Raw genomic sequence first — 17,841 nt, forward strand, 5'->3', positions numbered from 1 at the left:
TGGCTAGGCTGTTTATAGAATCTGATAAGTATGTATAATTGTTTCTTGTAACAACACTAGATTAAAATCGTCATGATAAATTATATCTATATTTTAAGTCTATGTGTCTCTACAGCTAATATGACAGATGACAGACTGAAAATTTATTTAATTTCTTCACTTCAAATAATAATTTTTATTTTCAATTCCATCTAGAGTAAATGTTGAACTTGCTAATACTATGTCTAAGATGTAGTTTCATGTATAATCAAATCCCTTCTACATGTTTTTTTTAAATAGATGGTATTTTCTATATTACCTTTACTCTTACTTTTTCACAGTATTGTCTAGATTTTAAGAAAAAAAGTGAGATTTTTATTTTTGACTTACTTGATACAGAAGTTAGCAGTTATTTGTAGAATCCAGGAGAAGTTACATGGAAGCTACAATTATTTATTTTTCAAAATAATAAATCTTCTCCTCCTCAAATTATTTCCTGCAAATAAAGCTAATGACCTTTCAAACAGTCATAAAATAAAACAGCAGTTCTTCTTTGAGGAGGGCAAAGTAAAAAATTAAATAAGACCTGAGATGAATATGATTATATTTCCAATGTTTGCACATTTTGCCTTGACTGTCAATATTTTTAAAGTTTGAAATACTTGATTTGATTTTCTGAATGATGGCATAATTTCAAAGAGTTTTATGACATCATTATTAATTTTTAAAAGGTCATGAGAGTGAGTTTCATAGAGCTTAGTTGATTCTCTGGGAAGTGAAGTAACTATAGAACAAAGAGGCTTCCTCTATTTGTCAGAGACTGAAGTTTAAAGATTTCCCTTGTTTCCAACTTTTATAGCTACTCTTCAGAATAACTACATCTCATGTTCCTTTGTTAAGAAAGTATTATACAGGGTCTTCAGAACAGCTTTCCAACCTTCAGCACCGGAATTTTCCTCTCTGATACGCTTCTTCATTATCAGATCAGCTCTAGATATAAGAGACATATCAAAGCAGCCCAAAGCAGTCTAAGAAAGCATTTCTCCAGGGAAGCTGGTGTTGAAATGTTGACTGTGCAACTTTTGGCGCCCAGCTTTGAGTAGGTCCTTACAGAACTCCTGTATCATCAAATAAGAGAGATGGAGGTCTTCTGATGGGTGACTTGAGCATTTAAGTTAGGTCCCTACTCTATGTCCCAACACACCCAGAGAGGAAGCAGCTAATTTAGACAACGAAACTGTGAATTCGAAGTGTGTGCCAACTCTGTCTGCAGCATTATTGCACCCTGAGGGTTTGAAGATGCTCCTTTCCCTAAACATGTTGCCTTGAGTGAACAGACACTGCTTATGTAAAATCATATTCACCAGAGACAGCGAGAGAGAAACAGAGAGAAGATGCGTTTCCACGAAATTTCTTAGAACTAACTGCAAAGAGTTCCCATGTTTCTTAATGAATCTTCCCCTTTCCAGCAAGTGTCCGACTCTAGGGCTCATGATAAAGGAAGGAATTCTAAAGAGATGAATGTTAAATAAAAAACCCAAAACAAATCCAAACTGGTGACTCTCACAGTTAAGTTTAAATATTTTACAACATTACTGATTTTTTAATGTTAATTTAACATACTTTGATTTTTTGTTTGATCTTGATATCCAGCATTAGGTAACTAAATCCATCTGTAGAAAACTGCATAAAAGATGTAGGGAGACTAAAATGCTTTCCCATCTCTATCCAGGGTGAGAATTTCTGGCACTTTTAAATACCAGGATACACTTATTTAGATCCCTAAATATTGACCTAATTATCTTATGCTAGGAATGCATGACTAAAAAAAGCCTGACTCCGTTCCAAATGGAAGATTTTCTTTGGCAAATGCAGTGCTTAAACTTTGTTTACAGAGTTGCATGGCCTTCTTCCAGGCCTTCCACGGCCTTCTTCCATACTCAATGCCATTCCCTTCCTTGAGAGATCAGCTTATGGAGAAATAAAGCAACACTGACTTTGTGGTGTTTTATAGTAACCTGGTTGATGGTTTTACCCAAAGAGTACTTTTTAAAAGATGGCTGTGATATTGCAAAATCATGACAGAGTCTGAGGAAGTTCAAAACAGAAGACAAAGCTTTATTTAAAAACAAAGTTTCCCCTTTTAAAAGTAGTTCCTCTTGAAAGACAGATTTCTCTTTCAATTAATTTAATGAAAAGTCCTTCTCCTGTTCACCTTTAAAGGGTGGAGAAATAGAAGATTGTAGAGAGGCTAAATAGTTTCCAAACACAGCAAACTGGCCAGCTCAGGGAGAAGCACCTAATCTACCTAGGTCGAAATTCAGTGCCCAGCTGGAAAGAACACGGGATTGGATCCATGCAGCAAACCACCAGCCAGGACAGTACCACTGACAACAGTAGGTTGACACATTGCTATATGAAGCAGATGCCTTTCTTAGGTGGTATTATTTGGATGGAATAATTTTTTACAGAATGAACTCTCTCAAGATAAAGTGCCAGCCTTGGCTTGATGGAGAACAGTGCATAAGATCTGTTACAGAGTCTCTTGCTGATAAACCTCACTTTACAAAAATAGCATTTATATAGAGATTAACAAAGACCAAAGAATCCTCTGTAGGTGTGCCAAACTCCAGTCAGGGAACAGTGTCAAAAGCAAATCAGCAGAGGGAGATAAGAGATTTAAATTCTTATAAGGGGTTAGGAAAAAGCTGAAGGATACCAGACTTGACTTAAAGAGACAGTCTTTATATATAGTGAAAAGAAGAAAACAGGTGGGAAAACAAATTCAGAGAAAAATACAAATACAATTACAACAGGCCAGAAAAAATTGGGAAACAACTAGGCAAAGTAACCAAACTACTAAAAAAATTTCTTCACATCAACTAGGAGCAAAATCTTTCTATAAAGTCTAAAGGGACAATCGATGGCTAAGGAACAACACGAGCGCTCAGAAGAGACACGGATGTTATGGAAAAGTAAAGTTAGGCCTTTTGCATCACTATTCATTGATGAAGAAACTGGGGAGAATTTTATGCAGGAATCCTTCCTGGGGAACTCAGTGACAAACTGTCCAAAGTGAAAATAACAGCAGATGAGGTCAAAATGATCTTACCAAGGCAGACTGAAGACCAGCAAAGCACCAGGACTTAATGGTATTCAATGAAGAGTTCTGTAATGCAGCACTGTGGTAAGGACCACTTGAATCTGGAGTCATCTTGGAGACCAGAAGGTAGCAAATGTGACACAATTTAAAAAATAAGAATTTTGTGGCAATGTGGAAAGCTCACTTCTGCACAAAAAAATAGCAGGAATTATAATATAGGCCAGCATGTGAAAAGCCAGTGGAGGTTCTATAGATGGAAGTTGCTGTAGAACACATGTAGAAAAGAGTGATTGCTGCTGTCTTGATTGATTTAATTAAGGCTGTTGACAACATCTGTAACTGAAGGTTTTAAGAAAATAAAGAACTTGGGAAATAATAGGGAAGGTTCTGCCATTGAATAAAATGCAAAAGAGAGGGAGAAGACTGTAGCTCTTCTTTTCATTCACTCAAGCACTGGGGACTGATATGGAACAGAGGCTGACAAACCCCTGAATGGTATGGGAAAAGTTGCAGGGTGAGGGGAGAGGGAAAGAGAGTGAGCAAGAGTGAAATCTGTTGTTGAATGCCTCTTCCAGAACAGGCATAGGTAGACATAAAGTGGAGCCTGTGGGAGCCAGGGTCAAATTAAGCAGAGAGGAGTGTTTCTTCACATATTAAATGGTAAATCTGAGGAATGAATTGTCAGAGGTTTCTATTTATGTAAGAGTTTACAGGATTTCAAGAGAGACTGAACAAGTAATTTTAAGAGTAATTGTAAGGAACGTTTAATAGAAAAACCTCCCAGTCTCACAAAATTCTCACAGCTTAAAATGGCAGAGGTTGGGAGAGTTTGAAGCTATAGCATCACATTAAATTGCAATATTCTTCACTCTTGGGTATCTGCTTAGAGTGATTGCTAGAGACAGAATACTGTGCTGGGTGAAGCACTGGCCTGTTTGCTTATTTTTAATATTTAGAAGTCTCTCAAGAGTTAATAAGTAAACTGCAGTAGATATCTTTTTGTTGTCATACTCAGCAGCTGCAAACCCTCAAATAAATTCTTGAGGCATGACAAAAGGATGGCAGCAGATCCCATGTTTGGGTTGCAGGAGTAAAAGAATGGTTTTTCTGGATTTATTCCTGCCTTCACTTTTACAGAGTAGAACACAGTACTGCCCACTGTGGTGGGCAGTGTCAGTATTGTTAACTAACACAAGCTAAGTGATTTTACTGCTTATGCCTGTACTCTTGCACTTGGCATGCAGCTTGTTTAAAAAGTTTACAATGCACTTGAGAAAAGTTTTTAAAAAGTAGCATTAGAATTTTCTTCAGATGATCTGAGAATAGTAACCTTTGCAGGTTTAAAACAAAACCTGAAAAACATACATAATGTACTTGAGACTTCTGAAGGCATAAAAGAGACACATCCTGGTTCAGCTGAATTATCTGTATGGAATAAGTTTAACAAGAAAGAGAAATCTAGATATTAAAGGCTTAGATATTAAAGCCTAAATATTAAAAGTGAAATTCCTTGTCTGACAACATCACTGGACAGTTTACCATGCCTGGAGCAGCTGACATTGACCTCTACCCTTGCTTATTTCCCTCACCCTCTCATTTTGTAAAGGGAAAACAACTTGTTTATATTTCTTTCTAGAGCTGTATTCTCTCTAGAATACCACTGTTCTCAGAAGTCAGAACTATTAGTGATCAGTCTGCTATTGACTGTCCTTTCACAGAGATTACTCGAATCCCTTATGGATAAATTATTAAAACCTACAAGTCATGCCGGTTTCAAATTTACCGCAGCAAGTGTGTATCTCCCTAAAAACAGAGTAAAGGAAAAAGGACTTCTGGTGCAGGAATGCACCCCCATTTACACCATCTCTGCGATGCTTACACACAGAAGCCAAGCAACAGAATAGCATCTTCCTGTTTCCTCTCTCTTCTCTTGTGATAACACAGCTCTGCCTGATCTGGGTACCCCTACACCAAAAAGAGTTGGAATCAACTACTTGGTAGGATCAGGCCAGTCTCACCACACTGACACTTCTTCAACAAGCTTCCACATCCATGCTATTAAAACTGAAGCTCTTCCTTGTCTTAGATCTCCAGATCCTAAAGGATTTACAGTGTCTGGATATTCTACTGAAGTATATGAATACAGCCAATAGCTTCTCTAAACCAGACTAAATGAACAGATAATTTCTGCTGACACAAATTTGAAATCAAGGTCAGGGTATCTTATCACCCTTTTCTGATAAAAACACTAAATTTGCCATTGGTGTGTCTTGATGTTGCAAACTAATTCTGTGGGTGTATTTCTCTACTTATGTAAGTGATGACATTAAAGTAAATAGAAGGTTTGGAAGTACTTCAGAGAAAGGTATTTACTTGAATAATGGCTTCTATGTTCATACACTGTTGAATCTGACTCAAATGAAAACCTAAGATACCCACACCACTGTGCAAACACACAGCTCAAAATTAAAGAAAAAAACAGATGTTCCTAGCTTACCATATTACAGTACATCATATTTTGGACATTATTTACAGTTCACTATTAGTAACTGAAAACAAGCACTGTGTGGATTCATGTTGAGTGTTTCACATACACTCATTCACATGAAAACCTCTATGTACTGAATCCATGACCTACATACATCTAAATCTTAAAAGGTCCTAAATAGCAATGATTCAAAACACAGAATTTGTATCTATTTTTCAGTACTTTTATTTTTTATTTTGTATGTCCTTATGGCACAGTGGATAACTCCATAAGCAGCAAGGAGATTTCAGTTTACTACAGGCTGATGTTACAGCTACTGGACCTTCTGTTAGGATCATATAAGACATCAGATAACTGGTCTTTTACTTAAAAAATTGCACATAATTTTTTCAAACACTAAATCAAATGGTAGAAAAAATGAGCAATTATTGATTATGATTATCTGTTGCATAATAGCCTGCATGTTCAAATTCCACTACCTTCATCACAACCACAAAGTTATGCAAGGATGCAGGGCTGGTGTGGGCACAAAACAGAAGATAAAAAAGAGGCATCAGCTGTCATGATTACACTCTAGTTCCTCCATATACAAACATTCAGGGACTTTAGTCACCCTGATACTTATTGCTGCCATATATTCTTCCTCCTCAGTTCTTGGTTCCTATATTTAAAACATGCACACAACTTATTTTAATGCATTTGATGAATTAAAAACCAATCACTTAACACTAAGAAACGAGTTTCTCCTTAAGAAAGGATAAATCCCCAAATAGTCTGGATCTAATATCAACATTCCTCCAATTCCACAGCTTCAGTTACTCAAACCTATTTGATTACACGTATCTCCAGAAGTTTATAATAAAGTCAGTAGAAAATGTGGAGACTACAGAGCACAGAACACTGCACCGATATTACTGCAGTTTTGGCAGTTATTTTTCCAGTAATACTGGAAGTGTTAATATGACTAAATGTAGTAAAATTCCTGCATTCAGCAGTTAAAAAAAAAATCTAACACCTAAGGCCACGCTCCACAAAGAGGAGTTTGTGCATGGATTACTGAGCAGGATTGTGGCAGAGCAAAACTCTCGAGACAGCAAGAACAGAAGAAAGGGGGTATTTAAAACAACAGTTCAGTCTTTTCTTTATCCTTTCAAAAAAAGGAAATACATTCCTTTTATTGACTGAAACACTGCGGTTAGATTTGCTTCACTTAAATGTTCCCACAGATCCGACTGTGGGGTGTACATCTGCACTAAGCACCAAATCACCAGAAGTTTCAGTCATCCAGGATCCTTTGAAGTGAAAGGTCAGCAGATACGCAGAACTGAAAGAGATCATCTGTCAACTGAAAGAGATCTGTGAACTTTACCCTTGGTAAGAAAATGCTAGAGTAATGGAATATTGCAAATAGCTGTGGTTTGGCAAAATCCAAGAGTATGCTGTGCTACACACAAGCTAGTAAGGGAAGTATCCAGTGGAGAGCATGATTAAAAAAATAAGAAGCCATAAGCAAAGCAATTTCTTAGCCAGTGTATCTTGTGTCTTTCTGCACTGAAAAATCTATTTTACTGACAAAATAATTTGCAGTGAAATCAGGCTTACCTACCAACTGAATTTCTTCTGCACCACACTAGGTCAGATTTTGACATTTTTCTAGCTTTATCTTGAGTTGTGCATTTAGGGAAAAAAAAAAAAGCTAGAAGGGCCTGTGTCCATTGGCAAAAATGTAATACACTTAAAGATTACCCTATATCCTCTCTACCTAACAGTCCAGACAACTATGGGCTGAATTTTTTGCAACCTCCTAGGAAGAAATGAGAAATAGATCTTCCTTGCTTACTTCCTGTCCTGCTGCTTTTGGTTTACTGGACTTCTGAGAGGGCACCTGGCTGTTTTGATAAGTGGTGTCTGATTTTTAAAAGCAAACCTCACTTACTCTGAAATCAATTATATCATTCCTTCATCCTGAAGTTTGTGTTGCTATCTAAACATTATTACTACACTCTGTTCAATGGGGGGTTGTTTGTGGTTGTTTTATAACAGCAATGTGACTTAACACAGTATTTGTTGAGTTACTGTGAGGCACATGGCCCCACTCTCCATTTTTAGGGAAAAACCGGGTCCTTCACCACTGCCATAAACGCCTAGCATTACATTTTAAAAACACACTTTTATATACACATTCTAAAGCAATGCTTTATCATATACTATCTTACACAAACCTTAGTACTATATTTTCAAAGTGTAAAAGTACCAGAGTATGTAAGTACTCTGATCCTCACCCTGCAATTTCAGTACCTTCTCCAAACAAGTGAAGCAATAGAAATAAGTAATTAAGAAAACAGAAAAATAAAGCAACAAGACAACTGCCTTTACTATGGATTTCTTTGTGTGAAATTGGCCGGGTTTTAGTGCAGGAGCCGTGTGACTCTGTCGGGGTTATTTTGGGCTAATAACGCTGCCAGTGCACAATACCGGTTTCCTTTCGGCGAGAGGACAGGAAATAAATTACGCGCAGTGTGCAGGCGCTGTCCCGGAGACGCCGAGCTGCCCGGCTCCCTCCCACGGCCGCCGGGCCGATTTCCGACCCGGGGCGGCCCGAGGCCACCGGCCCGGCTGCGCCGCCCTCTGCCGCGCCGCTCCCGCACCGGCCCCCCCGCGCCGGCGTTACAGCCCGCTCGGCCCGGGGAGGCTCGAGGAGTGCCGGGAGTGACGCGCTGCCCATCCTGCCGGGGCTGCCGCGGGACCCGAGCTCTCTCGGGCGCTGCTGCCCCCAGTCCCGCTCCCCCCGCGCCGCTGGCGAGGCCGTGGCCGGAGGCGGAGCCTGCACCGCGGGGCAGGCGGAAGGAAAGGGCCGGCCGCAGCCAGGGGCGAGCCGGCGCGCTGCAGGGCCGAGCTCCGCGGACCCGCCGAGAGCCCAGGGATCAACGGTGCGGCCGGAGCCGAGCGCCGGGGAACCCGCCGGGGGACCCGCCGTGAACCCGGAGCCGAGCGCCGGGAGACCGGTGCTGCCGCCGCCGGCGCTGCGGCCGCGCCCCGAGCTATAGCGGTTGTGGCCGGGGCGGCGGCGCTGAGCGGCCGGGCCGCTGCCGCTGCCGCTGCCGCTGCCGCTGCCGCTGCCGGCGCCGCCCCGCGCGGCGCAGCCAATGGTGGTCGGCGGGGCGGGCTGCGCCGCGCGGGGCTGCGTTGTGCAACGCGCCGCGCTTTGAAGGCACCATCACCCCTGGGAGGCAGCGCTCACTCGGCATCTGTCACGGCAGGACGGCCGGCGGCGGGCCCGGCCCAGCGCCCCGATGAAGACCCGGCGGGACCGGCCTTCCCAGCGAGCATGAGCCACCCGCGCTAGGAGCGGCACGTAGCGGTGCCGAGGCGGGCAGGATGGCCCACATGCTGCATGCGGCAGCCCGGCGGGTGCAGTGGAGCAGGGCGGGCGCCGCGAAGAGGGCTGCGTGCCTGCTGGCCGCGGCGTACGGGCTCAGAATCCTCTACCCCATCATCCGCGGGCGTGTAAAGCGGGCGAGCGGCAGAGGCGGCGCGCACGATGAGAGGGGCCGGGCGGTCCCGCACCGCACCGGCAGCCGGGGCAGAGCCTCTCCGGCCGTGGACGCGGAATTCTTCAAGCAGCTGCTGGAACTCCGCAAACTGTTCTTCCCGAAGCTGGTGAGTGCCGAGCTGGGCTTGCTCTGTCTCCACTCGTTTGCTCTGGTATCCAGGACCTTCCTCTCCATCTATGTGGCCGCCCTCGATGGAAAAATTGTGAAGAGCATTGTGGAGAAAAAGCCCAGGAGCTTTGTCTTCAAGTTAATCAAGTGGCTGATGATTGCAATCCCAGCAACTTTCGTGAACAGCACCATACGGTACCTGGAGTGCAAGCTGGCCCTCGCCTTCCGCACACGCCTGGTGGATCACGCCTATGAGACTTACTTTGCCAACCAAACTTACTACAAAGTGATCAGCATGGACGGGCGGCTGGCCAACCCTGACCAGTCCCTCACCGAGGACATTACGATGTTCTCACAGTCCGTGGCGCATCTCTACTCCAACCTCACCAAGCCCATCCTGGATGTTGTGCTCACCTCCTACACCCTCATCCGCACGGCACGGTCCCGGGGGGCCAACCCCATCGGGCCCACAGTCCTGGCTGGTCTCGTCGTCTATGCCACGGCCCGCGTGCTCAAAGCCTGCTCGCCCAAGTTTGGCAAACTGGTGGCTGAGGAGGCTCACAAGAAGGGCTATCTACGCTTCATACATTCGCGCATCATTGCCAACGTGGAAGAGATTGCCTTTTACCGAGGGCACAAGGTGAGGAGGGGAGAAATTGGAAGCACTAAGGTCGCTCCTGCGGTGCCGGAGTGGACCCATGCTTCCCCTGATGCCCTTCTTGAGCATTTTGGGTCCCTCTGACATTTAAACTTGTTTACAGCTTGGCACTTCCCATTTCTTAGGAAATGCCGTCTCACAAGCAGTGTCTGGGGGGAGCAGATCACAGTTCCCTTGAACTCTGACAGTGTTCTGGTTTTGCAGATGGATCTTATGCTTATCTAGAAAACTAATCTACATTGCTGTGTTTTCCCCATCCAGTTCTTTCTGATTAACTTTTCCAGACTTCTTTTTTCCAACCATATGTACGAACCACCATATTTAATTCAGCAGAAACAGCAACCATGGCACACCAGAAAGTCTAGGGGGAAACTCTCTGATGGCTCTGAGCATGCTACAACCTTTGACACTCTTTCACATAGCCAAGCAAAGATGTAGTCACCAGTCTTAAAATAGCATAAGTACAGTACTTCTGCAATCAGAGTTACATAAACTAGTAGCTTGTTTTAAAGCCACCTTATTAAGGGACTCTTCATATTTTTATTAGAAGTAAATTTTGGCTGTAATACCTTTCAAACATGATTGGGAAAAAAGTTGTTTCGTGCAAGGTGAAAATGAAAGCTGGAAACCAGCCTGAAGTATAACTCTTTCAGTTCAAGCAATGATTATATAACATTAATGGTTTATTTTTGTAGACACAATCATTCTCAAAAGCTGCCTGTAATAATGTTTTAAGTGCAGCTAAATTAAACATTTTCTCAATTCCCACATATATGGCGTGAACTGAGTACATATTGACTTGCAACTGTCTTTGACTTGTTAAACCTCCTAGGATAGTTCTCTCTTTCCCCAGACTGCTTGCAAAAACAAGCAGCATTTCAGGAATCAACTCTGCAAATTTAAGTCACTGAAGATAATTGATCCCCGAATGCTTTCCAATATAATTTTCACTTGCTGTGAAACTCTACAGCTGCAACTTTATTAAAAGGCTGTGAAATCAATCTTACTTTGGTTGTTAGAAGCAACTGTTGTGACTGCTATGTTGTTCTTGTATGTATTAGAGATGTTAAAAGAGTTGAAAACCTGCCAATGTTCTGTCGAGGGACAATGGTGTAAATAAGAACCAGGTCCACTGACTTCCATAAAGCTGTGCACTTTTGCTCTGAGACTGCAGCACAGTGAGTGTAAAGTACCACATGGCAGATGTGATTCAGAAGTGACAGCTCTGGGTACCCGATTATTTCATGTACACATGTGAACGTATCTTGTACTACATGTCCATTTTTGTTTCATTATACAAATTATTTTATTATTTTAACCGTAGGTAGAGTTGAAACAACTGCAAAAAAGCTACAAGGATTTGACAGATCAAATGAATCTCATTTTGTCCAAACGTTTATGGTACATCATGATAGAGCAGTTCCTGATGAAGTACGTCTGGAGTAGCTGTGGTATGGTCATGGTCGCTGTGCCCATCATCACCGCAACGGGATTTGCAGATGGTGGTAATAATATCTTCTTTAACATCTGATTTCTAAATGTTTCTTTAAAGTTATGTCCTCAAAAGACTGTAGTTCCCTTGAGTGCTGTTCACATTGGTTTGTTTTTCACAGACTTTCTTAAAACATCTGTGTGTTATGTATAACTTGCAAGCATAGCAAGTCAGCTGAGCAAAGGATCCAACTTGGAGTGTGTGATAAATAGTATGAAGTCAGGACTTAGAGGATACTTGTATCACACAAGATTGTAATGATTATTGCAGTGTCCTTTTTCATTAGTCACTGTTGGAATGGCTGGCTGATTTTTACAGTACCTCCTTTAGCAAATGATATTATGAACTTTCCTAGAGTGCTTATCTTCTCCTTCCATAAACCATAGTGTAATTACAGGTAATTATAGGTAATTTTTCTCTTATTGTTGACCTGTTGGAAACCGCTGATTTTCCCTGCCCCTCTGGGAGAAGGAAAAATTCACGGTAAATGACGGTATCATTTTTGACATCTTATCACAACTTTCCTAGAAGTGAAATGAGACTCAAATAATGTTGTTACTGCAGATGCTATTAAGGAAAAAAAAGAAAAAGGAGAAAACAGGAGAGAGCAAAAAGAAAGGTATTAAAGGAGGACTGTTGGTTTATTTGATTTAACAGGCTTCCTCATGCACAATTAGAACTTAATATATTATGAATTTCATAGGATTCCTATAACATGAATCCTACAAAGTCTTCAGAAGGATCAGTTCTAAATTGTGTACTTTGAATTAGGAATGAGTGAATTCTTCTCTGTGCAGTAGTTCTGTTTCTTTCATGGAAGTTGCATTCCAACTCAGGACTGTCCAAGTGGACAGGCTTGGTGTGAGCTGTAGGATGGCTTTGTGCAGTGCCCACGTGGTTTAGTTGTCTCGCTAAAAAGTTGTGCCAGTGCAAGGCTGGCTGCTCAGCTCCGTGAGCTGCTGCCCATCACGTGCCTTAGGAGGGCACTACATCAGCACCCTGGCTGGCATTCTGGGAACAGCTTCAAAAATATCAGGATGTCTTGTTCCAAACTGAAGAGGCTATACAAAGGCATTTCACCTCACAGTGAAGGTTATCAGCACAACAGAAAAAGTGATAAGAGCCTTTCTGCTAAGATGGGAATGGGTTCAATCAAGAAAACGAGCATTTAACCACATGTTGTAAATAGCTCCTTGGTATTAGAGCATGAATAAAAAAAGGACTTGTACTCATGCTAAACTAAATAACATTCCTGTTACTCATGTTTGTCCTTTTGTTAAAAACATTTCAAATATGAGAGAAAAAAAAGATGCAGCAGTGGCTCACATTGTACAGCAGAATTATGTTTGCTACCAGCAACCTAAACTATTAAAACATGGGGTTTAGTATTGAATCCTGGGGCTTACCATAATGGTGGTTCACAAACATAATACTGACAGCACTGTCAAGACCAGTTTGAGGAATCAAGCACACCTGAAATTATCTGCTTGGGAAAACAGTGCATTTTGCCTCAGCAGATCAGACACAAATTTGTTCACATCTGAAGGAAGAAGCAGTAGATTCCTAAATCGCAATCCTATTGCTTTAGGATGAATCAGAGTCAGGGAAATGTACAAAACTGATACCATGGCCAACTTGGGATTACAGGTGTAAAGCCATACATTTTGTTCACTTCTTCAGGAAGGAGAAAGAAAAAGTAAAAAAATAATTCTTCAGTAATAAGAAAAAAGAACCTTTTCTGACAGCGATACTTCTGACTGAAATTTAAAAATTGTGTTAAATAGTTCAGTGAAGAATTTAGGTGGCAAAGACAAGATTTCTCTTTGATAACATTTCTCATTCTTTTTGTATTAAACCATTCAAATTCCAAATGTTGTGTCTCAGTTTATGGAGAGTATTTGGAGAGTATTTTTGAAGCAAGACTTTGATTTCTCTAAACACAGTGAACATTTGTTTTTGTTTATAAAATAAGTGTGACTATCAATTAAATAAATGAAGAAGAAAATGGAAATGTTAGCTTCTGTATGAAACAGAGACAGTCTGTCTGTTAAAATGTGACATTTTCAAACACAGGAGGCCAGCCATATGAAAAATGTTTTGGACAAAAAGTTCAAGAAAAATTATATTGGTGGGTTATATAAGAGATTGTCTTTTGGGGCTGTGAAATGCTCATAAATTCTATATAATTCCAATTTTATATAATTTAAATTCTATATAATTTCAGTTTTATACCCCTAATCTGATTGATGCAGTGACTTGCAGAGATCCTTAAACTCTTACTAGATGAGCTGGCCTGGGTGCTGGAAGCAGCCATCAGTAAATACTGCATTTACATGAGGGAGGAATGTTGCATCAATGTAGTTAAACCATAACTGATTCCTAGATGATTTAATCAGGAATAAACAAATTTCAAATCCTCTTTTACTAATGAATTAACTGAATTTTCCCTATTCACTAAATGTATTCTTCTTAGAGTGGAAATAACTTTTTGAAGTGAGAGCCACATTAGTAAGAATTTTGTAATCTCTCCCTTGCAAGAGCTTTTCTATATTTTTTTAAAAGCATGTCTCTCATTGTGTCTCAGCAAGATTGCATACAACTAGTTGACAGTGTGCTGATGTATAACTGAAGTGTAAAATATCATAATTAGAACCAGGAAAAATAACACAGATGTTCTATGTATGTATATACACACACACATATATATGAAAATTTATGATGTAGCAATTTTTAAAAGTTTTTCATTATTTCACTGTATTTCAGTGAAATAATTCAGTGTAATTATTATTATATTAAATCATTATTCCAGTGTATTTCACTGTAATAATAATTAAATAAGGAATAATTATTATATAATTAATAATATGTTAATATATTAAATAAAATTATTTATTAAATTACATAATTATTCCAGTTTATTTCACTGTAATACAGTGTATTTCAGTGATATAGTTATGTAGGAATCCTTTACACAACCTTTAGGATGTGTAAATGAAAACAGAATAACTTTTAGATTTAGCTAATAAAGACAAAAAGATACATCTGGCTTTGGTACTGCCTGTAGATTCTCAGACACCAGATTTCTAGAATCTGATTTGTCAGGGAAGTGAGAGGAAGAAAATGCTGTTTGCTTTACTCTTGCATTGCTTGACTTAGCCCATGAAATTTATGGTTGCATTACACCTGCAAGGAATTCCTCCTAGATTTTCTTGATCATGAACACTGTGGAAACATGGTTGCTTGTAACAATTGCTAGTACAGGAGTTGCCACAGTGGATCCACCTATTATTACCCTGCCTAGCATGTTTCCTAGCATCAACTTAGTTTAAAAAAGAAGCTTAAAAAAACTTTACAAACCTTAGGAAAAAAATAATATCCAGATCCCATTCTGCAAAAGATTTAAGCAATTTATGGAGATACATATAAAGTTATGTGATGCAGAAATCCCTTTAGATCTTTCATTGTAAATCTTTTATGTGGAAAATTTATATGGCTTGCTACACCACTGGTTTACTACACCAGTGATTTGTAGTTCCAATGATAAACACTGAAACAACATTTAGCCTCAAGATAGCCAGGCACTTCTTTTAACATCTTGTTTCCTTCAGGAAACAAACCTTGCAACTTGAATCTATGTGACCCATAGCAAGAAGGGTATAGCAAGATGGTATATGTAGATATGTCAAATATACCTACTTTTCACATACCTTCTATAAATTCTGCTGCTGTTTTCTCCTTGCCTAGTGCTGCCGACATTCTTATGAGACAAGTCCTTTCTTTGGAGCAAGAATATTCTTGTTAACAGGATGCAGTGTCATAAATAAAGCCTCAAAACTTTGTTCTGAGGTCAGATGAAGAGAGAAACTTCATTGTGAGGGAGAGTTATCCTACTGAAACCATGCCTTTGATACCAAGAGAGTTTATTGCTTTGTTGCAGAACTGTAATAGTGTTGCCAGATTTATACAAATGTGAATGGTTCCTTCTACATGAAGTCAGTAAATAAAGTAAGGCTGAAAATTAATAATCACAAAAATGCTAAAAATTATGTTCAAAATCTGTTTCAGATCATTGCTTAGGTTTCACTTTTTTCATATTTTGAAAAATTTATGTTGTATGATGATATATTAAAAGGAAAATGATCCATGTAGATAAATAGATAAAATAACAGGATGTTTTGCCTAACAAGAGGAATTCCATATGCTCCCACTTATTCTTTTTGACCAAGCTATGGTAGTTACATTCACCAGTTCTTTTTGAAAGGTTGTCTTCATAGAGTTAAATTTTTCTTAAAAAAAGAAAAAAAACTGCTCTATAGTAGCTTACATTGCAATAATAATTTAGTTTGTAGAGATAATTATCAACAGAATATTTTAACAAAACTTTTTGTTTTTACATTCAGAATTGGAAGATGGGCAGAAACAGGCAATGGTTAGTGAAAGAACAGAAACTTTTACTACATCACGAAACTTGCTGATCTCTGGAGCAGATGCTATTGAAAGGATTATGTCTTCATACAAAGAGGTACTGTACATCCTGCATGCATGAAACAGAAGAGGAAAAAAATAAAAACTATTTAAATTTAATATAAAATATTTTAAAAGTAGTGCAGTTTTTAAAGGCAAATTCTATTGCAACTAAATTCATGGAGATATTTGAACTGGTAGTTTAATCTTTAGGGTTAAGTTGACATAGAGTCTAAAGTGCACAGTTGCCTGTATGGTGCAATGTGTAGATGTCATTTTTAATGCTTGTGTTCAAGTGTCATCAGAGAGCAATTGAAGTTCCTGGAATGTCAGTGATAAAGGTTCAAATTCCTCTTCTGTTTGGAGCACAAACCTGAATTTGGACTGTCTGTCTTGGATGTAGTGGGACTCTTCTGTTGGAACTGTCATAAAAGCATATAATAGTTTAATTGTAAGAGTCTTTAAGGGTCTTCTACTCCAACCCCCACCCCCCATGAGCAGGAACATCTTCAGCTATTATTGGATTGCTCAGAGTCCCATCCAACCTGACCTTGAATGTTTCCAGAGATGGGGTATCTCCACCTCAGTGGGCAATCTGTTTCTGTAAGAAAAACAAGGATAATTGAATACTTATTTCTGCGCCACTTGAGCTGTAAAGCTGTTTTCAGTATCTTCTGAACCTGTTAAATTGTAAGTCATTTTTCAAAATAGAGAAATTTTAGCAGGAAAAAGTTCACCTTGGGAGTACAAGTAGTCTTGAAGTACAGAATGTTAATCTAGAAAATCAGAGATGTTGTTTCAAGTCCTTACCCAAATTCCAGTAGAGCTATGCTTTAATCTATTGTTTCTCATTTGGATTTCTTTAAATGCCAGCTGTTAAGCCAAAGAAAAGTGAATCAGTGCTGTTAATCTCAGCATTTCCTTCTGAATGTTTGTTCTTCATATTTTAATTGGTGTTTGTTTGTCCCTATGGTGAGAACCCCTTTTCCCAGTGCAGTGTGAGGAGGAACACATTAGCTAGGCAGCTAATCAAAGACTATGGATTCTGCAATTTGGAATCCAGCCATAACAGCTACAGCTTTGTAAATTGTCAGAGGAGGGGTAGTTTGGCACCTTCAGATACAGACTTTGACAAAGCCAGTGTCTGTGCTGTTTTCAAAAGTCCTTCTAATGGGCTGTGATTTTTAACCTATTCTCTTTTAGCTCCCCTGCTTGATCTCTGGTGTCTGCCAGATAACCTATCATACACTGATGTAATATGAGTTTTGTTTTCAGCATTTAAAAGTCATTTATATAATGTGCATGAGGACGTAGAAAAACTGTGGTTTTATTGTTTTGGCAAAAAAGTACCCACAAAATAGTAGAGGAAGAACTGAACAAAACTGACTTTGTCTATAACATCGTAAGAAACTAATTGAGACAGCATGAGACCAAGGAGCAGTTCTGTGAATTTCCATCTTAATTTTACATTTATGCTTCTCTTCAAAAGACACTGCAGTACTTTAGTCACACTGTCGTTCCCATTTTGTATTCAGGCAGTTTCCAAAGCACAGTGTGCTTCAACCCTTGTCAAGTGGTAGTGTAGTTCCAGTTCTTGCCCACCTCCTCCACCAAGGCAGCCTCCTTCAAGTCAGTGTGCAGATGAGGTGGGCTCAACTTTCCTTTGCACTCAATAGTTTAGGTGGTGGTATTTAGTGTTTGAACAAAGTGAGTTTCTACAGTCATGGTATAGAAGCTTACTACGTGTTATGGTTCTCCTGGAGTACAGCTGGTATGAGTTTCATTTATCACATGCAGGATTCTCTCCATCATCCTCTGGTGAAATGATGGCCATGTGGCAAGAGCTAGTGCTCACTTCTGAGTCTGGCACAAATAGTGAAACTTACAGAAGAGTTATGGAATTATTTCCAGTTATTTCAAATAATCTTGGAATTATGTACACCATAGTGGGTGATCTCAGCCTTGGGGTCTAAGTATTTAACCACAGCAAGCCAA

At 39.9% G+C, this 17,841-nt stretch overlaps 1 protein-coding gene across 1 annotated transcript in view; it reads left to right on the forward strand.

Moving 5' to 3' along the window:
• The first annotated feature begins 8,680 nt into the window (after positions 1-8,680).
• The window catches only part of ABCD2 (ATP binding cassette subfamily D member 2), a 39,687-nt gene continuing 30,526 nt past the window's right edge, over positions 8,681-17,841 (forward strand). The window contains exons 1-3 of the mRNA XM_068189719.1: positions 8,681-9,872; positions 11,215-11,395; positions 15,783-15,904. Of these exons, the coding sequence (XP_068045820.1) occupies positions 8,949-9,872; positions 11,215-11,395; positions 15,783-15,904 (1,227 nt within the window). The 5' untranslated portion in view covers positions 8,681-8,948. The remainder of the gene's footprint in view (positions 9,873-11,214; positions 11,396-15,782; positions 15,905-17,841) is intronic.

Source organism: Anomalospiza imberbis, chromosome 5, assembly GCF_031753505.1.
Source record: "Anomalospiza imberbis isolate Cuckoo-Finch-1a 21T00152 chromosome 5, ASM3175350v1, whole genome shotgun sequence".
Lineage (NCBI taxonomy): Eukaryota > Metazoa > Chordata > Aves > Passeriformes > Viduidae > Anomalospiza > Anomalospiza imberbis.